Consider the following 26817-nt stretch of genomic DNA (forward strand, 5'->3'; position numbering starts at 1 on the left):
GAAATTAGGGACAAACGACTAGGAAGGACACACATATGAGTGTTAAGAAACGCTTTTTAATAGCCCTATGTGTCTCTTATTTTGTCCTTTGTTATTATTTTAGCCCTAATTTCTTACATTATGCAAGATCAGCTAGCCTGACAACATGTTCTTTTGGATTATCATATGGGATTATGCAAACCCGATGCACTCTTTCACCGTAATCCACCTACTAATTAATTCTAATCCATTGACTATTGTCCACCAATCTACCTTAATTTCTTTTCTGGTATGGGCTTTCTTCAAAAATTTGGAAAATCCTTCAGAATATTGCGAAAATTCCAAACCCTCTCGCATTTTCTTCTTTAACAATTTAGCTAAGGCTTTCGGGGTTTTTGCGTTGTGCTTTACCTATTATCATTGAGTAAGCGTCCCAGGCAGTTTGCTTTAGAACATTTTTACATGGTTAGCTCTTGATACATTCTTGAAAAAAAAATTTCGGCAGAGACAACCAAGACAGCTTACGTGTCAGAAGGCGAAAGCCCGCTCGCTCACTTTGTTAACGCAGCTGCCGTGCGCTGAGGCGTCATCGAACCCGATGTCATGCAGGTGGCAGATCTACCTGTGTATGGCTCTTCGTTAAGGCATTCGCCGCCCTACCGCGGATCGCGTCCCTCACCTACTAGCTGCCGCCTCATACAGCGCCAACCACCTGCTTGAGGGCATTCTCAAATTTACATTCATATATCCCTGGTAGTCCTCATACCGCTCCTCGCGCAGTGGTGCATCGGTTAAGTGTTACGCCCGAGCCCTGCGCGACAGGTGCTGTCCCCGGTGCGGTTTGCCCATTACTTCGCGACCATTTGGGAGAGCACGACGAAGATTACCTCTCATGATTGAAGACAGTCCTGATGTGCTCCCATTATACTCGCTCGAAATAATAGTCAGACGGGAATTCTCGGTGGGGTGGTGCCATCCACGCATCGCAATTGTGAAAATGCAGCTGCCAGATACGAGTCCTGAACCAATAAGTTAAACTGTTTGTTTGGAGACACACCGGTATACAATAAACATACAGCTTCGACACATAAGTCAAGCACCTCCCGAAAACAAGGTGGATTCAAAACCAACCACTGGGCCACCGCTGCGATGACAGGCTAAAGCATCCATTCTAATAAATCAACTCGCATTTGTCAGCATTTCATCGCGACCGGAAGCCACGTAACTCTGGATATTAGTGTTCCAAACTGTCAAGCACGCTGTGATTTTTTTTCTGGGTACTATTATCACTTCTTACTATTACTTCTTACATGTCACTTCTGCTTCGGAAATTTAGTGCGCCTATTTCACCGTTTTCCGGGCTTTTTACAATGCAATCTGTTTTTTTCTTTTTTCTTCCTAAACTTAAGTAGCAAATTTCTATAGGCGACTACTTCACAGTATCATTCATAATACCCGACGAGTAGTAAGCGTTGACGTGAAAAATAGCTTTACGGACATTTTCGAATGCAATCTAGCTTGGACTTTATTATGTGTTCTGAAATGAAGAAAACCAACTGGTTCTCATAAGTGTATGCATGCATCATTTTTATTCTAGCTCACTGAGAGTTGATAAAGGAAAGAACGAGGGTTTCAAATACATTACAACATTTATTGTAGAGAAATCCTAAATAACTTACACAAACTGCCCCTACTAAATTCGCAGACAGACCCCCTATAATGCCGTCATCTTTAACATGGCCTATCACAGCACGGAATTGCTTGGAGCTCTGCCAATAGGGCCAAATAAATAAATTAAATCAATAGGGAGCGGAGTGTCTACCCATCAACCTGGTATACAAAAGCTTCCGTCCTCTTTTGATTGTGAAAAAGACAAGCATGATGCTACCTGGCAGTAGTGGCGCATTGAGATATAGTAGGTAAACTGGGCTAATGACAACTCGACCGAGACCACTAAATACTTTCGGCGCCTCTAGTAGTGAAGGAGCAGTTCAGGACATTGTTTATAACACGTTTATAAATTCATGATTCTCGCCTAGAGACTCATAAACATTGCTTGCCCCGGTCCGGAGTGTTACACTGTAACTGCTGCCTCCTTCGGTTCCTCTGGTAACAGGCAGAAATATCACGCCTGTTTTCTGTCGCACATTACATAGAATTCTGTCAGCTAACCTGAACACGATGACCTCTCGGTATGGACCGAGATTAAAGCAAATAGCTAAATTACCAAGCGTACATTTAACAAAGAAAGAAAAGCAGATCTACGACCTGAATATCCTGTGAAATACACAGGTAAGCACACCTAATTATCTTTATTATCATCATCACTAGCCTGGTCATTGTCCGCTGCGGAATAAAGGCCCCTGCCAGTGGTTTCCAAGTACAGGCATATCTAATTATCTTCATTATGATCATCACTAACCTGGCTGCTGTCTGTGCTGAAGACAAGTGGTTTCCAGGAAACACCAGCTACCACCATCCGCGGCCACCTATTTTATTCGCACAACGACTTTCAGGTTATGCAGCCTGTTACGCAACTTCTTACGGGTAACACTGCGCTGTTTAGCTGCGCGTCTTTACGTACATATTGCGGATTAAAGAAGGAGCGCAGTGTTCAGAAGAGTGAGACAGGGGTGTGGGCGTCGACTTCAGGCCTACTGCTATGATTCATGCCGCCATGCTGTTGGCGTCTTTTCTCCTCCTGCGAGCTGTGAAGTGAATTCTCGTGAGATACAGTGGTAAGGTTGCCCCTTGTGCAGTTGACATTGCTTATACCATTCTATGGAATACCCAAAGTCCATAAAAAAAACTGATAGTTAAACACGCGGGATGCTCGGCTGCGGCAATGGCGTAGTGGTATTTTGCACTGGCCAGCGAAGCTGATCTGTTCTCTCTGCTGCGGATTCGAAATACGCTGGCAGCCATAAAGTGTTTTACATTACTTATTTATTACGTCTTCCACCCGCCTGGCGCTCAGACAGCCCGTACTACGTTCGCCCTCCGGTGGCGAAGTGGCTTCAAGTTCGGCGCCATCATGTACTTGGTTGCTCGGTGTCGCGTGACCTTATGATGTCACAACTTTTATTCAATCCCTGAATTTCGATATACAGAACTCCAGACCAGCTAAAACGCTATCTCTTTAAAGAGGATTGTAGTTAATTTTGGATGTTAACGACACTTCATTAAACAAGAAATTCAATAATTGACGGCTGAAATGCTGTCGCAATAATGATTTATAGTGAACTTTGGTTCAGGTGTCCAACGATATATGAGACAGATACTGCGCCATTTCCTTTCCACCAAAAACCAATTATTATTAATATTGTTAGCGTACTTCAATAATCAGGAAATTGCTAAATTTTGACAGCCTAAATGCTATCGAATAAAGACATTATACATACCCATGTGGGACAAAGTAGCCTATAAAGTGAGGGCCACTGTACGTGGAATGTGGGTTGCCCATGCGAGCCCCGGTAGTACAATGCGAGCCCCGCTGGTACAACGCCGGCTACATTAGGCCTCCAGTGCCCTGCCCACATACGTCCCGATGCATCGCACTTGCGACCAAAGCATGTAGCCGATGTGGGGCTGCCCTCGTTCGGCCCGCATTGCCTGATGTGGGTAGCCCACTTAGCTCACCAATTGGTCCTATTCTGGTGAGATGTGGGTAGCCCCTGAGGATGAACGTGAGGTTTTCATCTCAGTTAGCCGCTCCAATATCGACATGGGACCGATGCTAGTTCTGAAGGGGCAAGTTCAATTTAGGCCTTCCCACATGGTCTCCACAGGGGCCGATGTCGATGCTTAAAGGGCACACCAAGCACCAAACGCCCCTTTGTACCCTCAAAGCATAATACCATGCACTAATTTTTGCAATGTCAGCGTCACCTAAGCAGCCAATCGAAATTTTATTTGTAAGCACGGGAGCAAATGGGGTAAGTGGGTTGCCCACAGTGAGCCTATGTTGCACCTCGTGCAGGAAGCGCGCGTTATTGTGTTTATAAACAAACTCTTTACATACATACACATGTCACGGTTATCGGATACAATGACGTTCACAAGTAGGTATAACGCTAAGCATCTAAGGCGAGCAAACTAAAGAGGCACCAAAAGCATCTTTGAGAAACTAACAGGAATCGCTCGTGGGTAATGTAAAACATACGGGATAGCATACCTATTGACAAAACAGTGCAGCGGAAATGATTTCATGCAGAAAAAAAATGCTTAGCGCCATTTTGGCCTAAAAACAGGATCAAGACGATCGGTAACAGAAATAAACGGAATTGTTAGAAAACTGTCTCCATATAGGGAAGTGTGCAGGGGTTGGGGAGCGGAGTTTCAAAGCAAAAAATGCTGAATTAAGAAAAGCCTTGAAATGCTTGACATGTCGATCTTCGGCGTCTCGCAGTCAGGATAGCAGCAGTAATGCATCTTCTGCTGTCCTATGCAAACAGCTTGCTGAGATTAGTAAGGCTTTGGCAAATCTCACGGCCAAAGTGGATGATCTGACATCTTTGAAGGAAACCGTTTCAAGCATTGAAATGTCTGTACAACATGTCTGACACGTATGACAAATTGCTCGAAGTATCTAATAGGCATGACAAGGAAATCGAGCTCCTGCGTAAGACAGTTGACGACATTGAGGCAAACCAGGACGGGCAGCAAATTCGAAAACTGCGTCAGGAATTGAACGATCTGAGCCAGTACAGTAGGCGGCAAAACATGGAAATACATGGAATACCTGTGACAGATGGTGAAGATTTACTGAGCAAAGTAAACAGCCTTGCTGTGAAGCTTGACTTGCCCACACTTGTTGCAAAGGACATTGAAGGGCTACACCGCCTTCCATCTCAACCAGACAAGGTGCCTGTGGTTTTAATCCGTTTTGCCAACCGATCCACAAAAACAGACTGGATTTCAAAGCGCAAAGAATGCGAAGATGACATTCGATTCTTTGATGACCTGACGGCTTCTAGCAGGAATTTACTGTGGCTCGCTAAAATGAAGGCTAAGGAAATGAAGTACGCTTTCGTCTGGTCTAAGGAAGGAAAGATCTACGCTCGAAAGCAACCTGGTGCACGAGCCATCAGGATCGCTTGTGAGGAGGACATTGATAAGATGGTTTAATCACTGTTGCTGCGAGTCTGCGTAGTACGCCTGCTCAACAATGGCTTATTTTACTGCCGAGTCATTCACCGACTTTCTAAAGGACGGTGCTTACAATCCTCGCAACACACTATCTCTTTACCACTTGAACTGTCAAAGCCTAAAAAATAAATCAGAAGAAGTAGAAGCTGAATTCACTAAACTGAACTTTAATTTTGACCTTATTGCCTTCACTGAAACATGGTTTACCTCAAATGCAGATGTCAGCGAGTTTCCTGGTTACAAACCCATTTCAGTATTTCGAGATGGAAAGCGTGGTGGTGGTGTATCTTTATATGTGCAAAATTATTTGTGCTTTGAGGTCTTGTCGGATTATTCACTTGTTTGTACTGATTTTGAAACTGTCTGCATTGCTTTTCATAGAGTTGCTATTATGGTTGTGTATCGCCCCCCTCAAGGAAATTCTGACAATTTTTTTCGCTTCATTGATTGTTTTCTGAAGTTTGCAAACCAAAACAACTGGCGTATCATTGTGCTAGGTGACTTCAATATTAACTTTTTGGAGGATAATGCTCTGAAGATTAATTTAAATGAAATAATGCTGTCTAATGGTTGTGACAATACTATTGAATTGCCTACTCGCATATCCTTGCACTCTGAAACATTAATTGATTTGTGCTTCACTAATTTCCCACCTCAGAGTTGCATATCCGGTGTTTTTTCTTCTGGTATTAGTGATCACTTGCCTTTCTTTTCACTTTTTCCTGATACGACCAAATTGAATAAACCCGTTCACGCTCGTAGAGTTAATGATGAAAAGAGCATCTCCAGATTTTGTCACTTGTTGTCTACAATTAATTGGGTAGATGTATATGGTGAAAATGACTCGTCCCGTGCTTATGATATATTTATTCAGAAGCTGCTTGAATGCTTTTACGCCGCGTTCCCAACTCAAACTATAAAAAAACATAGAAAGGCTAGAAAAGAATGGATGACAGGAGCACTTTTGAAACAAATTAAAGAAAAGAACAAAATGTTCTCTCGTTTTTTGGAAACGCGATGCCCGGATGATTTAGTTATGTTTAAGAAGTTTCGAAATAAATTAAACTCAGATCTAAAGAAAGCTAAATCTTTTCTATATTAATAAGTTTTCGTCAATCTTACACAATCCTAAATTACTTTGGCAAGGTATTAACGCTATTATAGGGAACAGGAAGAATTGTCTTGCCTCTGAGCTGAAAGTCAATGGGGTGAATTATGCTGGAGTTTCACTTGCCAATATGCTGAATGAACACTTTTTAGATGCCGGAGCATACCGACCTTCTGCTAGCTGTCATTCAACCCGGACTGTCGACTCATACTTACCCTCTTGCAGTACTGAATCTATATTTTTGTCCCCTACTTCAGTGGATGAAGTTATTTCTATCATTAATTCCTTTAGGAACACCTGCTCACCTGGAGATGACGAAGTTGCTGCTTTTCCTATCAAATGTGCTGTAAATATTATTGCTGGCCCTCTTACGCATATTTGTAACAGAATGCTACTTTCTGGTGTATTCCCTAGCAAATTAAAAGTCGCGCGCGTTACCGTTTTATTCAAAGGAGGCAACAAAAATGACCCAAATAATTACCGTCCTATTTCGGTATCGCCACTGTTTTCGAAGTTAGCTGAGCGTGTACTCTATAGGCGACTAAACAATTTCTTACAAGCCAAACATCTTATCTGCCCCCAACAGTATGACTTTGAGGCCGGTAAATCAACAGAATCTGCTCTGTTAGATATTAAAAACTCTATAATTAACAATTTTGAAACTAAGCTTTTTTCTGTTGGAATTTTTCTTGACCTACGCAAAGCTTTCGATTCTGTGCAACATACAATACTGCTCCATAAATTAAAGACTTACGGGATCCGTGGAGTGGCAAATTCACTTTTGGAAAGTTATCTAACTGCACGGATACAGTACACTAAGATTCATGATGTAAAATCCAGTTTTGGTATGATAAATTTCGGTGTCCCTCAGGGTTCAATTTTGGGACCACTTTTATTTATTCTCTATATAAATGACATTGTAAACATTCCATTAACTCCTAATATCATGATGTATGCCGACGATACTAATGTCTTTTTTTCCGGCTCCAGTCTCCAAGTAATTGAACACCAATGTAATGCCTGGCTTGAGGAGTTAGCGGTTTGGCTCTATGTTAATCAACTTCAATTAAACGTAAACAAAACAAAGTTTATGCTCTTCCATCCAAAAAACAAACCATTAGATCATCACATCAAACTATTTTTTAATGACTTTAACATCGAGCAAGTTCATAGTTGCTGGTTCCTTGGTGTGTTTTTTTGTAGCGATTTGGGTTGGAGTGATCATATAAACTACATTAGAATAAAAATGGCCAGATCTATTTATGTTATTTATCGTGTTAGACATCTCCTCCCATTACAAGTTAAAAAACAGTTATATTTTGCCCTTGTTCATTCTCATCTGGTGTATTGCAACCTAGTCTGGGGTACATGCAACAAAACTGATTCATACAAATTGCTTTCTCTCCAGAAAAGAGCTCTACGTTTATTAAGTTCAAGTCCATCTGTTGAAGCAAATCTTTTTGAAACATTTCATGTTCGCAATTTCTTTAATTCATACAATTTTAGTTTGGCTCTTCACATTTTTTATAAAGTCAAGCATGACTTTAGCTCTTTTTCTAATACTTATAATTCAAGAAATGTTGCGTATGGTCTACGTTCCGTTGCCCTATCTACTGCAAGACCCAGAACAAATTATGGTAAACAAACAACCGATTATCAAATTATAACATTGTGTAATGCCTACCAGTCTCTTACTCAGATTGCTTTAGAAAGTTATAGTGTGTCTGTATTCAAGAAAAAACTGACGATTCTTTTCCCCCCCGGTTAAATTTCAGCTAATTCTGTATACTTAGTTTTTTCTTTTTTTTTCTTTTTTAAGTGTGTGTTTGTGTTCTGTTTCCTTTATTATTTTTTGAATGTGCATATTATGAAATGTTTCGTTTATTGTTAATTGATATTTATTATTGTCTATCATTACCTATTTTCTATTGTGATCATGTTTGCACTTTGTTTTTTATCTTTTGTCCATTCGGCCCCCGTTTTCCATGATGTGTGATCGGGGTGTAGGCCTTGTCAGGAGGTATGCTTGGTCTACCTCCTTTAGCCTCACCTCGAGGGCATATTGTATATAATATGGCCAAATAAACATACTACTACTACTACTACTACTACTACTACTACTTCTCACCCAAGAAAAAGATTTCTTTCGAAAAGAAACTCATCAGCGCCCTCCGAAGACGGCCCAGTATTGGCCACACAGAACGACGTCGAAACCAATCAGTGACTGCGGCCCAACGACTGCGCCATAAAATAAAAAGATTCGCAAGAATTAACAGGCCAGGAAAACGGCTGCGGGAGACGAAACACGATATGCCCCACTCATGAAATTTCGCATGAACCGCGCGCGAAAAGGCACGTGCCGATTAGATGCCGGGAACCGGCAATCAGACAGGTGTTGTAGCGTAACACACCCCTCCGCTCTAACCGCTCACAAGTAGGCAGAACCGCCCAACAATGTTTCACACAATATCACGTCGATGGTTTGGGAGAGGCGTCTTCTCTAAGCATGCACACTGAACACGTCGCACTGGCGAGCGCCGATCCGCCGTTACGACAGGCAGCAGTAGCGAGCCCATAATTTCCACACATGGTCTGTGACGGCGACATGTGGTGCTACTGCGCTTAAATGCCTTAAAAACGCCACTGACGAAGCAGAGAAAGCGGTTCTGATTGAGGTCCATGATTAAACGGCACTGCGGGATAAAATAAGCGCAAAAAGAAGGACCTGAAGTGTACACACTAAACACAAATCAACCCAGATTGGCGTTTTTGGCTTGTCCTCTAGCGTTCTATAATTGGTTTTTGGGGGGAAAGGAAATGGCGCAGTATCTGTCTCATATATCGTTGGACACCTGAACCGCGCCGTAAGGGAAGGGATAAAGGAGGGAGTGAAAGAAGAAAGGAAGAGAGAGGTGCCGTAGTGGAGGGCTCCGGAATAATTTCGACCACCTGGGGATCTTTAACGTGCACTGACATCGCACAGCACACGGGCGCCTTACCGTTTTTCCTCCATAAAAACGCAGCCGCCGCGGTCGGGTTCGAACCCGGAAACTTCGGTTGAGTAGTCGAGCGCCTTAACCACTGAGCCACCGCGGCGGGGCCCTCTAGCGTTCTCCCAAATCGAGGTTCGATATAAACCGTTAGACTCGGGGTAGATTTGAGCACCCAAAAATACTGAGGACTTACGGTTGGCGAAGGGAGCAGATTGGGTGTATATTTTTACACCAAAAAATACGAAGCACTTGCGGTTGACACTGGGAGTATATTTGGCGTAGATTTTTACACCAAAAAATACGATGCACTTCCGGGGTGCAATGGGAGGTTTAAACCGCAGCGATACGCTGAGCGGTGGCTGCGGTGTCGTGTTTATGCAGGCCCCGATTTTGCAACGCCGGCATCTAGGTGGAGTTGATGACAGCGCTTTGTTTTTCAATATTGCATTTTTGCTATTTCTTACAGGGCTACTAGAACTGCTAACTATATAGGCGGAACGGAGCTAGTTCGTCAATCACAATACTCAGGTTGGAATGGGCTTTGTAATCATGAACAAATCCCAATCAAACTTCAATTTTGAGATATAACAACGAGCTCCGTTCCGTCTATGCCGTTACGAAGTAGTACTGCAAGGAACAGGGCAAGAACGCTGGATACAAAGTGCATCGGACCGCTGTCTTCACCTCCTCCTGGATGCCTGCGTTGCACGATCGTGGCGCCATGCATGCACACGACGTCGCAGTCACGTCGCAGCGTACTGCCGTACATCGCGGAAACAAAACGAGACCAGCGGCGGCGGCAAGGAAACGTCTTTATTCTGACTCCGCTGTGTATACGGCACTTCTGTAAAAAATACACAAACCATGGCTCCGGCGCTAGCCGAAAGTATCTTGACGGGGTGGTTCGCAATGGGCTAGAAAAGCAGAGTTGGGGAGACGACAGGCAATGAAACTGAAAACAAGAGCGTGGTAACAGATCTACGTGCCAAATTCCTGCAACACATTTTTTCTTCTTTTCGTAACAGTATACCATCTCTTCACTGTTGTCCAAGAACCGAATCCCTGAAGTTAAAGAACCTGAATGGTGCACAAAACACTTGCGGGCAGCTCCACATTGGACAAATAATGTTTGCTATCTCTCTGCCCTAAGAAGTTTTTAAAAAGAATGCATTTGTACATTGTATCCTTAAAATCCGTTAATTACTGTCACTCATTTGCGCAGACCATAATGGACCTTTTGAAAGAAAATCTTGAATTCCGTGCTCCACTCGCGCAATGAAAATATTCTTCGGGCACTATTTTTATCCAGTCTCTAAGTCCTCAAAGTCTCTAAGTCCTACAAATAGCACTGGATTATCACAAATGTCAGTTACTAACCTACACACATATCTGAAATATTAACACCAGCAGCATTAAAAGGCTGCTTAACATGTCAAGCTTATTCAATTGAAAAGAAATTGAAGAGCCTGCGTAAAGTAAAGAAAAGGTCACAAAGACCTGTACATTACAATTTTATTTTTTTAAGTGGAGGACAATAAACTACATTTTAAACCACAATTCTGAAACCACAGGATTGACTTGAAATCAGTACCTAAAAGTAATCAAAACTATACAATAGCAAATCTTGAAAAACAATGCAGAGTTGTCTTGAAAACTTCTTGGCTACTCTTCACGCTAACTGGTGCTGTCAGATAAGATTAGCTAAAAAAATGTGATGCACCAGACAATTCTCAGTGGCTAATTCCAAGTGGCTAACTTCAAGATTCAGATTACAAACTACAGTAAAAGAAATACTAAACACACATCCTAAAGCAGCCCACTAAATCTACTGTAAAATATCACAGGTATCCAACCTCTAATATTTGTGTTTGTTCTTGAGAAACACATAGGATGAACATAACCTTAGAAAACGTATACAATACATTCAATTTAACAGAATCACATAAAAAGAACACAAAACAAAACTTTACACTCAATATATGGAGGCCTATGCTCTAGAGAAAGTTTATGTGCCCCGAAAGATATGTTACCCACCGATTTGAAGGAGCCTGTCGGAAATAAAATGCAGCACTCATAACTTATATGGAAAAAATTAGAATACAGTGACACATGCACACATGCTTTTCAATGTAGCTAACAATTAATGACTAATACTGAAACACAAGGAATTAGTCAACCTGGTATTACGTGACTGTGCACACTACAAGCAAAGCAAAAATACATGGGCTAAGGTAAAAGCGCTCAGGACACAGGCATTCTCATTGATCGAGAGAAAGGTATTCATCACCTTCACTTTAGGACGAAGTGAAGAAAAATCTTGAAAAGTTCCCATGGCAACTGATCAGACTAAGGACTATTCATTTTGTGATTAAATAAGTAATTGAATTTCTGAAGACCTGTGCCTAAGCACATATTTGGTTGAAGACTTAATTGTTCAAATCCATTATCACCATTATTTTTTTTCTAATTAAATGATGTGTATAAATGCTAGCAAATGTGTCATGTGGCAGAACGGGAAGTCCATTAAAAAACAAAAAATTACAAAATGCTGACAGTGCTCCCAGGAAGCTGTCCGAGCTAGAAGCAAAACGATAAAAACCATGACTAGCCCATGCAGGGACAGGAAACCAGTGGGGTGATGAATCTTAGGGTCAACGAAATATTGCTATTCCTGTTGGTCATGTCTTTCCATGCTGTCACATAATGCGAGTACAGCATTTGTCGAAGTTTAGAGCCCAAGGAATTCGCTTCTGAGCCTTGTTGCGTATCGCTAGCATTCCAGATCTCTTGAAGGTACAGAAAATGCTGCCCTGACCACCGTGAATGTTGGACATCCATGGATGCTCAGAGGCCTTATTACACGGCTTAGAAGCCAAACCATTTGGCTCTGTACTTTTTGACAGAGGCTATACATCAGTTTTCTCACAGATTCATGCTGATATTGTTTTCCTTTTTCATCGCTCTGGCCAACTGTATCATGTTAACATTGATAAGTTATAGCAGCACAGTTTGTGTTCCACCACCAGTATTCCAAACAGTACTAAAAAACTAGACATGTAAATATTGTACATGCAGATAGAAGAGGCCACTGTAAAGGAAAGCCGAAGTGCTTTTTAATAACTGATGAGCTCAAAACCATCAAAGCGTGGTTTATTTTAAGCCAAATATCTAAAAGCACTCTGAAGAAAAGCCAGCAGACAGAGTGCCTTGTTTAGATTTTATAAACGGAACAGCCAGAAGGCTGCAAACAGCAGAATCCCCACAGAAGCGATGAGGTTTTCACTACAGGGTGATGGCCAATGAACAGGAAAACTGCGCCTTGATAGGTGAGGAGGCATGCTGTGAGTGCTTGGTCCTGCAAAATTAAAAACGAAATATCACTGATGTTTCTAACATTGTAGAAGTCCAAAATAATAATGTCCCATTTCAATATAATGCAGATTATGACTACACTATCCTAGGGATGACTTCATTAGGGGGTGGTCTCCCCTCCTCAAAGTGAGAAATTTTACATAGAAAAACCATGCTCAACCAAATTTTTTCAAGAATAAAGTCAAAGAAATGCGAGGTTCAGACATGTCACTGACCTATTTTTAAAGATAATGGTAACCAAGCTAATGTACTTGGAGCTATCAACGCTGTCTAGCTTCAACTTCATTGCCCATCACTATGTGCAGGATACCTTGGTGACAAGTTTTGTATCAAAACTGTTTCATTCATGATTCGTTAGTGTGGATGAATCACTTGCGACAATTTTGCTCGGAAACCAAAGTGTCCATAGTACAGTGGTACAACTGTACATATGATTTGTCCATTAGAGCCATGATCACATATAGTGGGCCACCACAACTATGCAAAAGTTAAACAAAATGCTGCAATGACCTCCCTGCCAAAGATTTGGAAACCATATTCTAGCTATAAGACAACCGAACTGCTCAATCTCATTTCATTGCAACCAGTGCAGCAACTGCCTAACTGTAATCGAACTAGAGGATAAAGAAACAATGGTGAGCCACTGTTCATAAGGGAGCGTGATACAAACTGTGTATTCGAAAGGTACAGCTGCACACGAAATCTACCACTCTTGCTTTATCCGTGACATTTGATACATATGGCGACTACAGGAATTTTTTCTCAGCATCGAAGAAGCAAATGTTCTCTAGGGATTCACATTTTGAGCACCTATAACAGCCCGGGATGCAACAATCAGTACTCCCCATGAATCATATTTGCGTGTGTATAATGAAGACCTAAAAATACAAAACGGGTGGCACGACACAGCTGGCGTACGTCGTGGTAAGGCGTGAGGAGGGCCGCCGAAGGGGAGCAGGGGAGCGCGCCGACAAAAGCGAGAGGCTCTCAGGGCGGCGTGGCGCGCGAGTTTTGGAAACTCGGCCTAAGCGAGGGGGAATGGTCCTATCAGACGCATGTGTCGTAAAGGGTTTCTCTCCGCTCGTTGTGGCATGTTTCTAGTTAGCCACGGCAGGATGCTCGATGGGCCAGCGCCGGAGGCGAGCGAACATCCGGGCACCCTAGGCCAGAGCGGCTAACAGGACGCATGTGTCGTAAATGGTTTCTCCCCCCTCGTTGTGGCATGTTTCTAGTTAGCCACGGCAGCTTGCTCGATGGGCCAGCGCAGTATGCGAGCGGGCATCCGGGCACACTAGGCCAGAGCGGCTAACAGGCGATTCGTACCAGGACTGCTGGCATGTTATAACGAAAGTGATTGTGAGAGAACTCTGGAACTTGGACTGATCGACGATCTTTGAAGACAAGACGAGGAAAGAAAACGGTGAGCGAACAGCGCTGCTCTCAGCTTTTGTTGCTTTATGCTCACGAGGGGAAAGAGTATGCTACTCTCGCCATAGATGGATGATAGCACGACTGGGGGAGTGAGCGAGGCAAGCACGCAAAGGGGCGGACCTGTACCCAATATGCAAATCGAAATGGAAATTGAGAAGATGAGGCTAGAGAGGGCCAAAATTGAATTCGAGACAGAGAAATTACGCAGACAAGGCACAGGTAATCTTTCAAAAGGGGAAGAAGCAGTAAAATACTCCACAATGCTTAGCAGTGTACTGCCCCGAATGCCGAAAGAGGAGTCACATATTCCGGGGTGGTTTGATTCCGTGAAGATGCTGTTCCACTCCTTCAGTGTACCGGAGAGTGTGCAATCCATCACCCTGATTCCTTACCTCACTGACCGCATGCGATCAATGGCGATGCAAAATAGGACTAAATAAATACATGAATACAAACAGCTAAAGGAAGTAATTTTGAGGGAACTGAGACTAAGCCCAGCAGAATATAAAAGAATGTTTGACACGGCTAAGAAAGGACCGCAGGAATCGTGGCGCCAGTTCGGCTACCGGCTTCGCAGTTAATACTCAAATTATATCAGCAGTAGAAGAGTGACCGAAACGGAGGAGCTGATGGACCTGGTAGTGGTGGATAAACTGAAAGAGGTCCTGGCCAGTGATGCGCTCGACAGATAGCACTTCAGGAGAACAAAAGCTGGCTGAAAATCGACGGACTTACAGAAGTAGTCGAGGCTGTGGAGAGCAGCCTGAGGAAACCGTCTGGAGCTAGCGTTCCGCGCATGGGTATGGCCAGTGGTGAAGGACGTAGAAGAGAGATGGGTGGGGCATCGCCACTCCACGGGCAAGAACAGATAGAGGTGAAGAATGCGCCATTTAAAGCACATACGACGATCCGCCAGTGTTACCGTTGTGGCCGACCAGGTCACATGGCTAGGGAGTGTCAAGAAACTGAAGAAGAAATAGGAAACAGAGGTTTAAGTGTTCGTAACGATGCCACGGAGGGGCATTCTGCCGGAAGGGAATGGGAGCTGGAAAGAGGAAAGAAGGCTGCGTCAGCCCCTTGCTACCGCTGTGGCCGTTTAGGGCATATGGCCCGAGAATGCCTAGAGACAGAGGGTAGGAAGATTACCGCCAGAGTGATAGAAGTAACCCCTCACAGCGCTGAAATTCGGTGCCAGGGTCAGGAGCCAAACGCGATAACTCAGTTGGCGGGGACAAATGTAGGCGATGTTCCTCTGTGTTCGTTCGAATCAGACATCTTGGCGCGATTGGATTCGGGCACGGATATCGCGGTGGTCAGGAGGTCACTGCTGCCGGAGGAAAGGGTAGATTCACGAGGGAAAGTAGCATTGAAGGGAGCCTTCGGACATCACATTGAGGCTGAGCTCGCGCATGCGCCACTAAGAATCGATCGGGGGAGTGCACATGTTGCCATCTTGTGCGCGGTGACAGAGGAGTTGGCGAGCGAAATTGACTGCTTGTTAACAGTGAAGGACTATAACGAACTGGTCAAGCAGGAGGAACCCCTGAGCACGGAGCATGAGAGCAGCGATGTTCGAGGCTCGCCTCGGAGGACTGCTGTCGCTTTTCTGTTTATTTTCATGCATGCTTCTTGTACACTCTGCCTTCACTTTAAATATGCGATCCTGTGGCATACAGTGTGGTGTGTAGCAGTGTATCTTGCTTTCATGTACTCGCATGCCTGTATTCTTTTTCGGAGTGAATCTCGAGGGGAAGGTTTAGTGCATTCTCGCACAGGAGAGAGGTGTGGCGTTCTGAGCCAGCCTAGGGGAAAAGCTTGTCTATTTCGAACTGGCAAAAAAAATTGCGGAGGGGGGGGGGAAGAATGGAGAAGGGGGGAGGTGTGACGAAGCAGCTGGCGTACGTCGTGGTAAGACGTGAGGAGGGCCGCCGAAGGGGAGCAGGGGAGCGCGCCGACAAAAGGGAGAGGCTCTCAGGGCGGCGTCGCGCGCGAGTTTTGGAAACTCAGCCTAAGCGAGGCGGAATGGTCCAATCAGACGCATGTGTCATAAAGGGTTTCTCTCCGCTCGTTGTGGCATGTTTCTAGTTAGCCACGGCAGCCTGCTCGATGGGCCAGCGCCGGAGGCGAGCGGGCATCCGGGCACCCTAGGCCAGAGCGGCTAACAGGACGCATGTGTCGTAAATGGTTTCTCCCCCCTCGTTGTGGCATGTTTCTAGTTAGCCACGGCAGCTTGCTCGATGGGCCAGCGCCGGATGCGAGCGGGCATCCGGGCACCCTAGGCCAGAGCGGCTAACAGGACGCATGTGTCGTAAATGGTTTCTCCCACTTCGTTGTGGCATTTTTCTAGTTAGCCAGGGCAGCTTGCAGCGAGCCGTGTGTTCGATATTTTGTGCTTTTCTTTTGCGCTGCAAGGCGTGTGTTTTATATTGTGTGCTTTTCTTTTGTGTTGTGGTATGTTGCTTCCGAAATGTGGCGGGAAAGTCACCTATTGGCTGAGGGTGTAGTTTTGGCGGGAGGACAAGGAGATGTGCGCGCGCTAAGGAGAGCGCGGGAGGTTGGTTGGTGGCAGCCGGACAGATCGGTCGTGTGCGGCCGGTGGTGGTCCCGGGGTCGCGGAGTTGGAGAAGCGAGTTGTGATGACCCCCCATAATGCGCAGGTCCACACGGGACGGAGAGGCAAAGAGACACCGTATGGCTCAATTTAAACAAACAGATATATTCAATAATTACACATGATTATGATTATACATCAGAGGCTGGGGCGTCCGAGCTTACGTGCCAACGACTTCATGGGGACGATGGAGGGGCTCCGGAGTAGAGCTCGAACGGTTGCTGGCAGAAGCTGCACGCCGTCGGGCTTCGGCGCTGAAGGCCCCCTTGGCGAACGATGTCGTCCTGAGCGTCCTTTTTTCGGCACTCCTTGTCGATTTTTATATCCTCTTATCCCCACACTCCCTAGGGTGAGGCCGCCCACGCCGGAGTGGGGGGGGGGGGGGCCTAGGGCTTTCACTTGGGCGCACAAACACACCACCGCACTTATGGTCTCGCCCCCCTCACGTGTTGAGTCCGAGGGAAAGAAGGTTCTCGTCGAGGTAGCGCATAGCGTCGGCTGTGGTAAGGCGCGCTCTGGCCCGCTGTCGGTTCCCGCGGGTCACCGGCCTCCGTTCTCCATCAAATGACACTCGCCCCCTCAAGGCCGGAACGCGAGGTCACTAAAAGGCCGGGAAAGTGGTTCCTTGTCCTGGTATGTGCTCGGGAGGGTTGATTGATGATGTCCGCCGTCTTGCCACGGGGCCAGGCCCGCTGAAACGAGGCCCCCCTGGAACGGCCACGGCAATTGGGGAAGATAACGCCCGTCTCCCCGCGGCGGCGTTCGTCTCGTGCCGACACTATGGAAAGGGGGTCCGGTTGTGCTTAAGCCCCTTCTTTCTGGTCGTTCACTCTCAACGAGTATGGCTCGGTAATTGATGATGCGGCTGTCACCTGGGGCTCCGTCTACCCTCGTAGCACACACAAGGAACGTCACACTCGCTCACCCTCCAGAAGAATGTTCTCCGATCATTTGAGTCCATGCAGCTCCCCTTGTATTTCTGAATCGCCTCGCACAGTGCGTCCGACAAAACACTTTTCGCTGCACTCAACACCACTGCACAACACCATATGCCTCCGCTGTCATAACTGGCGTCTCCAGGGGCAGCACTGATCTTCTTTTACAGATAAACATGAAACTCAGCACCCAAGCCTCTCCTTTCTAGTCCAAACTGGACGAAATAAATTTACCACAGTTACAAAGGAGCTCCCACTTCTAGCATGATCACGGCACAGATAAATATAAAGATAATGAAAGGAAGTACGGCAGGTTCTGCATGCGCTCCGCATGCTCTCCTGTGAAGGTGTTACTTAATGACGGAAAGGTTTAACTACCAACTCCGATATCTTAACACATAAGCACATAGCAATGTTATGAGCTGCGGCATTACACAATTCTAACCAGTTCACAAGTCCACTCTGTTTACGCCATTAGTCCGACTTAGCTTTCCGATTTCGCAGCGGATATCGGCCTTCATGAGTCATACTAAGTAAGTCTGTGACCCTTTGTCTGCTTTGGGACTCGCGAGGGCTGGTGGCAGGAGCCTCTCCTGGCGTTATCTGCGCGGCAACCTCGCGTGCTTCTTCTTCAAGCAATGCATGAAGTAAATCCGGTGGCATTCCGGCCGTCACCTCTGGCGCCTGCCGAACAAATGCAGGAGAGGGCGTTTCTTGCGAACTATCGGCGCGCTCCGCTTCACTTCTGTCCCCATCAAAATCCGCGCTTTCCCTTTCCTCATTTCGTGAATACTGAACCGGTGCCGACTTGAGGCGATTTGCGTGTATCCTTATCAAGCGCCGGTTCACGTCTCGGACTCTGAAGTTTACCGGAGAAAGCTTCTCGACAACCTCGCACGGTCCTCTCCACTTCGTCTGGAGCTTACGAGCTAGCCCAATCTGCCTTTGGCAGTTTTCAATGTACACGCTGTCCCCCACATCAAACGGCGCGTCTCTAGAACTGCGATCGTGCACCTCCTTCCTGCGCTTCGCCGCTTTCTTTAAGGCCTCCTTTGCGATGTCCCTCGCCACTTGCAAGCGCGATTCTAGCTCAACCTTATAGTCGTCCAGTGAAGCGTATGGGACACGACGGGGGCCCTCTGGCACTTCACTAGGCTGGTCCGGGTCTCGGCCGTAGAGAAGAAAGAATGGCGATTCGCCCGTGCTCTCGTGTGCTGCGGAATTGTAGGCAAACATTGCATACGGGAGCCACAAGTCCCAGTCCCGCTGGTCGCGCGAAACAAAATGCGACAGGAACCCGGCCACGGTTTGGTTCAGTCGCTCCACCGCGCCGTTGCAAGCCGGATGGTACGGTGTTGTCTGCTTCTTAGCGATCTTAAGCAGCTCGCAAACTCTCCTCATTAGCTGCGACACGAAGTTCCCCGATCTGTCAAGAGTTGCCTCGGGGGTCCATGTCGGAGCACGATCTGTTCGACAAATGCTCTTGCAACCGTGTCTGCCTTCTGATCTGGGAGTGCTACCGCTTCCGCGTATTTTGAAAGGTGATCGACAAATACTAAAATGTACTTGTTTCCGCAAGTGGTCGTGGGCAATGGGCCCATTATGTCCATACCTGTCCGCTCGAAGGGAGCCGAAACCTCAGGGAACGGCTGAATTGGAGCTGGTCTTTGTCCCTCGGGTGTTTTTCTTTCTAGACAGGAATGACACTTCGCACAGTAGTCTCTAACATCCTGTCGCATGCCACTCCAAAAGTACAAACGCTCCACACGCCTGCGTGTCTTCGCTACGCCAAAATGACCGGCGCATGGCGCATCGTGAAACGCGCGAAGAACCCTTTCTGTCCACGACCGAGGTATGACGACTCTCTCCCAAGCGGTTGTCTCTGGTCTCCCTTTCCTGGTTGGCCTCGTGCGCCGACACAGGGTGCCGTCTTTGCCAATGAAATAACCTAGCTGTTCGGGGTGAGACGGTGCGCCCTCTAAGCTTTCGATTATTCGCTTCAGGTCAGGATCTTTGCACTGCTCTGTGCGTAATTCGGCGGGGTCGACTACGGGGACAAACTCATCTATAGCTGCCACGGCAGCTGTGCGGCTGAGTGCATCAGCATTCAGATGTGTCTTTCCTGACTTGTGCTCCACTTCAAAGCAGTATTCCTGCAGGTGTAGATTCCATCTAGCGAGTCGCGAGCTAGGGTCCCTGACACTCATCACCCATTTCAGAGGATGGCAGTCTGTGACTAGCTTGAATTTGCGGCCGTAAAGGTAGCATCTGAAGTGCTTTACTGCCCAGACAACGGCGAGGCACTCCCTTTCCGTAGCTACGTACTTTTGCTCTGTGGGGCTCAGCTGTCGGCTAGCAAAAGCAACGGGATGTTCTTTGCCCTCGATAACCTGAGATAGCACGGCACCAACTGCGAACTTTGACGCATCCGTGGCCATAACGAGGGGCAAATTAAAATCCGGGTGGTGCATTAGCGGTGCACTCATTAGCTTCCTTTTCAGGGCCCCAAAAGCATCCTCCGCGTTTTCGTCCCAGCGAAAGGCGACATTTTTGGCTGTTAAGGCGGTAAGCGGCTTAGCGAGCTTGGCGAACTCCTCTATGTGCCTTCGGTAGTAACCGATCAGGCCGAGAAACTGCCGGACCTGGCGGACGCTAGTCGGGGATGGAAAATCCGAGACACACCTTAGTTTCTCAGGGTCCGGTCGCACGCCGTCAGCTGAAACAACGTGCCCGAGGTATTTCACCTCGTTTTTGAGGTATTGGCATTAAGAGGGCTTCAGCTTGAGACCCGCTCCTCTTAGTCGCACCAAAACCTGCTCAATATCGCGCAAATGGTTCTCAAAACTGTCACTGTATATGATTATGTCATCCATATACACGAAGCACAGCCTCCCCAGAAGACCTGCCAGGATAACATCAGCGGTTCTCTGCCAGACAGCAGGGCTGTTGGCCAGACCCATCGGCATTCTTTTCCATTCATAGTGCCCTGAGGGCGTGTTGAATGCCGTTTTCTCGGCATCTGCCGGATCCATTGCTATCTGCCAGAATCCCGCAGCCATGTCCACTACCGTGAAGTACCTGGCAGAGCCCAGCTGAGAAAGCGTCTCCTGTATATTGGGGATGGGGTATGGATCGCTGCGAGTTACGGCATTTAGATTGCGGTAGTCCACTACCAATCGATACGAGCCATCTGGCTTTTCCACCAATAGTGCTGGTGCTTCCCAGGGTGACTTTGAGTGTTCGACAATGCCGCGATCAATCAGGTCCTGCACCTGCCGCTCCATCTCCTCACGTTGGGAGTAAGGAATCCTGTACTCACGCTGGTAAGCGGGCGATGAAGTGCCGGTTTCTATCCTGTGCTTTATAACGCCACAGCAGCCCGAATCCAGGTTGGACGCGGCGAATACCTCCGAGTAGTCGTTCAGCAAACCAGCCAGAGCCTCCCTCTCCCTGGATTTTACGTGAGAAAGATCGAACGACACCTTTGGAGCAGCCGAAGGACTAGCATGCTCTACAGTTGCGAGTACCGTATCGGTGGGCTCACGTTTCTCTATCGCAGAGGTGAAGAAAGCCAATGTTTTGTTCTTGGGAAGGCTCAGTGGCTGCTGGCTACAGTTAACCACCCGTAGGGGCACTCTGTGGGCGTCATTAACTGTCACGATGCACGCGGCTGCCTTCAGGCCATTGCTGAGAGAGTCGACCGGCTCAAGCACTCCCACGGCGCCGCTCTCTACATCTGAAGGCACAAACGGGTACAAAATGTGCTCCGACCAAGGAAGGACGACCACCTCATCGACCAGCCTGACGGCAACCCGCGAATATACCTTCTCCAATGATCCCACTGTTTGACGGGTGTCAATATCGGTAATGCGAATCTCAGCCCCTCTCCTGTTCAAAAACGGAACTTTTGAGCCGCCCGCATTAACCTCTTCCTCAGAGAATGAGACTACTGCCTTCCCTTTTCTCAAAAAATCCTGCCCTAATATACCTGACACTCCGTTTGGCAGAGACACCGTGTCCGGGCATACGTAGCAGGGGTGCTCCAATGCAATTCCGCCGAGAGAGAAGTGTAACCGGTAGAGTCCACTTATGCCAAGAGGATCCCCCGTTATGCCTACAAATTTGGTTGCTATACCACCAGACGCTTCCAACACCTCGCGGTCCCCCTTCCTTTGAAGCGTGTTAAAACTGCTCTCCTTAAGCAATGTCACCTTTGACCCCATATCTATCAACAATTCCATGCAACAACCATTTAACTTGCAACGCACAACAGGGCATGCCTCGTCGGCCACACAAACTACCACCACCTCATCATCCACTGCTCCCTCCCCATGCTCCTCAGGATGGGGAGGACTATCTAGTTTTTTGTCTCGGTATCTGGAGCCCCGCTGTAGGCTTGCTTAGGGCGTGTCTCGCCTGCTTCTCTTTGTGGCTCCCCACGGCGCACGTTTTGGCAGAACCTGGCGATGTGTCCGCGACCCTGGCAAGCGAAGCATACGATTTCTTCAAAATCTCGCATACCGCGCCTGTAGCTTTGTGGCGGTCTCCGGTTTCCCGCGAATGGGCGCTGTTGAGCGCGCGCTTCAACCTGGCATTACACCTGCTGAGATAGCAGCTGTTCTAAGCGATCTAACCGCTCTGTCAAGAAAGCAACCTCAGGGTTGAGCACCGCTCTCTCTATGACGCGTACTCTCGCTGCGGCTGACGTTAACGCCTCATTTCGTTCCTCATCCAATGCGGCCGCCACGGCTTGGTCGAAATTGCTCGGCTTGCGCGAGAGCACGAACCGGCGCACGGGGTCTTGCAGACCAGCCACGAACAAAGCGGTCATTTCCTCTTTAAGTAGATCCTCCGCGTATTTCTTCCTTAGCTGGTCCCCTTCCTCCTCCCTGCTTAACGTATCGCGTGCTAGGCGCTGAAGCCGCGACGCAAACGTTCGCACGTCCTCCCCTACCATCTGCCCGGCGTCACGGAACCTCTGTACCCGCACGTGACGTGGTTCAGTGTCGATATGCTCAAACGCGAGCTTCTTAAATTCCGCAAATGATTTTGTGGTTTTTACTTTTTCGTCTCGCCATGCAAAATCATGAGCAGCTCCTGCCATCTTACACCTCGCCATTCCCAGCATTCGAGCATCGGACCATCCCCCCATTTTCCCAATCTCTTCTAGCATGGAAAAGAAATCGCAGATTGGAACCCCTGTCTTATCTCCTGTAAACGTCGGAATGACGCTTCCTAATGCCAGCATGCTTGCTCCGAGCGACGGCTGTGGAGTGGGAGCTCCCTCAGATACAGAGATTTTTTTTTTCACTCAAGCCCTCCGGTGCCTCAAGCCTCTCAAATGGGGGTAAAAGTCCCACAATCAGTCCCGTGATTCCCTTTTGATTACAATTTTGAAGTCATGAATGTCGCAGCATTCAGAGGACATTTGGTTTTGAGACCCCACTTCTGACACCAGTGTGATGACCCACATAATGCGCAGGTCCACACGGGACGGAGAGGCAAAGAGACACCGTATGGCTCAGTTTAACAAACAGATATATTCAATAATTACACATGATTATGATTATACATCAGAGGCTGGGGCGTCCGAGCTTACGTGCCGACGACTTCATGGGGACGATGGAGGGTCTCCGGAGTAGAGCTCGAACGGTTGCTGGCAGAAGCTGCACGCCGTCGGGCTTCGGCGCTGAAGGCCCCCTTGGCGAACGATGTCGTCCTGAGCGTCCTTTTTTCGGTACCCCTTGTCGATTTTTATATCCTCTTATCCCCCCACTCCCTAGGGTGAGGACGCCCACGCCGGAGTGGGGGGGGGGGGGCTAGAGCTTTCACTTGGGCGCACAAACACACCACCGCACTTATGGTCTCGCCCCCCTCACGTGTTGAGTCCGAGGGAAAGAAGGTTGTCGTCGAGGTAGCGCATAACGTCGGCTGTGGTAAGGCGCGCTCTGGCCCGCTGTCGGTTCCCGCGGGTCACCGGCCTCCGCTCTCCATCAAATGACACTCGCCCCTCAAGGCCGGAACGCGAGGTCACTAAAAGGCCGGGAAAGTGGTCCCTTGTCCTGGGATGTGCTCGGGAGGGTTGATTGATGATGCCCGCCGTCTTGCCACGGGGCGAGGCCCGCCGAAACGAGGCCCCCCTGGAACGGCCACGGCCATTGGGGAAGATAACGCCCGTCTCCCCGCGGCGGCGGCGGCGGCGGCGTTCGTCTCGTGCCGACACTATGGAAAGGGGGTCCGGTTGTGCTTAAGCCCCTTCGTTCTGGTGGTTCACTCTCAACGAGTATGGCTCGGTAATTGATGATGCCGCTGTCACCTGGGGCTCCGTCTACCCTCGTAGCACACACAAGGAACGTCACAGAGTTCCTTGAGCGGCGGTCGGGCGGGTTGGCCGTGTGGTGGCCGACGGCGGTCCGGAGTCGCGAGAGTGTTGGAGTTTTGTCTTTTTTTAGTTAAAGTGGACAGGCCGAAATCTGTAGGCATATGTAAATAAGTTTTGTATATATTGTATTAAATAATTTTTTGAGGAAAGCCTTTCCAAGTGCCAACGTCAGAAGACCGGCACGCCTGTCTCGAACTAACCAGTCGCGAATTACGTCCCCTGGGTCACTCACGAGACCCGCCCTCTACCACTCCACGTGAGCATCGTGATGCAACAACAACATCGCACAAGAGAGAGAGGGAAAATCAGTATCGTGACTACTGGTATGGTGTTGTTCAAAGTGTATATGGCCATTATACACAGCTTGTGAAGTAGCACTCCACAATTATTGGATGCCATCGAAGACAACACAAAACACTCTTTTCCAACTGAAAATAAAAAATAGCTGCACCGTATCCAGACCTCATTACCATTTGTCAATAAAATGAAAAACCACAGTCGCAAAAGCAAATAATGGTGATCGCCTCTCCATAATTTCTTGCAAGTCTAAAGAAACCACAACCGTCTCAACATTAGATTATTGGTTAGTTGAAAAGAGTGGTAGTAAACACGCTTGAAAATGAGACAGTAGCAATGCAAATCCAAAAATAGCAGCGTGTCAGTACACTGTTTCTGGTTTAGTCATGAAATTACTCTATTTTCAGAACTGAGCATAGTTGCAGCAGTTACACTGGCTCCTTATTCCCACTATTGTCTTTTTTTTAATTGCACAAGTAACTATGCCTGAATGTCAACGAAAATCCCTTGGGGGTCAGCAGATCCTTACTGTCACTGTTTGCATCGCGCCTCTTTGCAAGATAACGAAACACCAGGGCTTTGTGCCAGCCCCATTCTAAAATAATCACAAAACCCAAGCTTTGCTAAGGCTCGTGACATCAATGACTAAATTTGAGTAAATTCTGTGCCTAAAAGGTAGTCATCAGATGGTCAGATAAATACTGAGCTGCTATTTTTGTACAAAAATTTCAGGTCCTGCCTAGGTCCACCAAAAATTTGCACAAAGATACCTACAAGTGCTGCAGGGGTCATCTTTCTTTGAGACTTAACTCTGAACTGTTTGGTACTGCTTGTAGATTAAACTGATGCAACCTTGGAGTTCTCATTAGAACCTGTATAGAACAATGTCCAGTTAGGTTTGATACCAAACAAATCATTATGAATAAAATGTATGTCGTTCGAATTACTGACTCCAATCATGATAGGTGAGCAAGGCAATGAAGTATGTGATGCTTTGAAATTAAAGCCGCTGTTATATTTTCACAAATAGTGACAGCACGTTTATACTGCACCCATCGAAGTTACGCCGCAACGAACCGCAGAACATAAGACAAGAACTGGCAGCCGTTGCTTTCTCGCTTTCACTCGTGTTCCAGTGACAAAGAGATTGCGCCATTGACTGAAAGCAACAAATAATCAGATTGGAATTCTAAACATGGCGGACGAATCTATGACGGCAGAATACAATTATGCACTTCAGAAGCTTTGAGCACATTTGCTGCGACGCGCACGATAAGCAAAATTATGTTTTTTGTGGGGAACCATGGCATTTTAGAAAAAGCGACCTGATTTTTTTTATGTTAATAGTGATGCCGCACACCTCGTTCTGCGAACATGCATAAAATTAAGAGTGGCCAAAAATGCTGCACATATCCAAATTAAATGACACAAATGCTTCGGAGGGCACTAAAATAATGCCGAAAACATACAGCCGCTTGCAAGGTGTACTTCTGTGCAGACAAAAGCTGACTTGTACTACAGAGCGCTCGTGCGGTATTTTGCGGAATGAGGGCGAACTTAAAACGCAGGCAGTGGGATTGACTGACAATGCAGGTGCTCAAGCCTTGCGCATAGTCATATAAAACAACCCATACACTGGCAGCGCGTCGTTAAGAAAACTGCGCTAATATTTTGCTCCATTCCGCAGCACAGTGCTACAGCACTCCACACAAGCCTGCTCATGTCTTTATCGTACAACGATATTTAAGACGCAAAATCATTTACCATGACGGCGAGACGGATGTGAGACGGCAGGGATTCAAAAATATCCTTCCGGGCAGCAGTGTCGAAGTAGAAATTTCACTCCCGCTGGCCAAGGGCGCGGCAAAGCCAGGCTTGTCTCAATTCGCTCACAACGGCGCCATACCGCCATTCGCAAACCAGAACGAGGGGCAAGCTCAGCCGTCGTTTACGATATCCACTTCGGTGAACTCGGTTAAGCATCCATCTTCCCTTTCTCCGTCGCGCATAGAAAAGCAGCAGCGGCAAACGCACAGTCACCGCTCACGATATCCGTTCCAAGAGAGGCTCCAGACAACCCGCCGCGCTCACTTCTGCGACGCAATCCGAGACGGCACCGCTGGCGCTGCTAGGCCTAGCGCCTACGCCGCTTCGGTCACGGCATCCGCACCCACGCTCTCTCTCTCGCCGTGTGCTGATCCTTTGCGCCGCCTGCTGTCGATTGCATCTCGACCGAAACCAAAACTTCCTGCTTCGTTCCGGAACTAAGCGAAACAGATAAAAGTACACACTTCCACTGGCGGTATCTTTTGAACAGCAGCAGCAATTTGACCTCGCTCCGTCTCAGTCGCCGTACGGTGTTTTTTTCTACAGCGTTCGGAAGGTTCCGAATGGCGACAACCACTCCGTTAGAGACGAATGATGAACGATTGCGGACCTCGTTAGCACACCGTCAGTTCTAGCTGGTGTTGCTTCGGTGTTTATGATATCATGTGCACCGTTTGACCGGTGTTCTCGTCTGGCGATGCGGTGTTTTAAAGCGGACGAACACGGATAAACCT

At 47.2% G+C, this 26817-nt stretch overlaps 1 protein-coding gene across 2 annotated transcripts; it reads right to left on the reverse strand.

Moving 5' to 3' along the window:
- Positions 1–10601: 10601 nt before the first annotated feature.
- On the reverse strand, positions 10602–26423 carry LOC144134729 (uncharacterized). 2 transcript variants are annotated; one of them, XR_013315226.1, is made up of 2 exons: positions 26021–26423; positions 10602–12583 (listed from the first exon to the last, which is right to left on the reverse strand). XR_013315226.1 is itself a non-coding variant. In XM_077667573.1 (2 exons), the coding sequence occupies exons 1-2, from the start codon at positions 21816–21818 to the stop codon at positions 12447–12449; spliced, it is 1059 nt and encodes a 352-aa protein (XP_077523699.1). In that variant the 5' UTR covers positions 21819–22164; the 3' UTR covers positions 10602–12446. The 2 variants fall into 2 exon arrangements, 1 of the variants encoding a protein (XP_077523699.1); XM_077667573.1 differs by lacking the exon at positions 26021–26423 and adding an exon at positions 20897–22164.
- Positions 26424–26817: the final 394 nt, after the last annotated feature.

Source organism: Amblyomma americanum, chromosome 5 (genome assembly GCF_052857255.1).
Source record: "Amblyomma americanum isolate KBUSLIRL-KWMA chromosome 5, ASM5285725v1, whole genome shotgun sequence".
Classification (NCBI taxonomy): domain Eukaryota; kingdom Metazoa; phylum Arthropoda; class Arachnida; order Ixodida; family Ixodidae; genus Amblyomma; species Amblyomma americanum.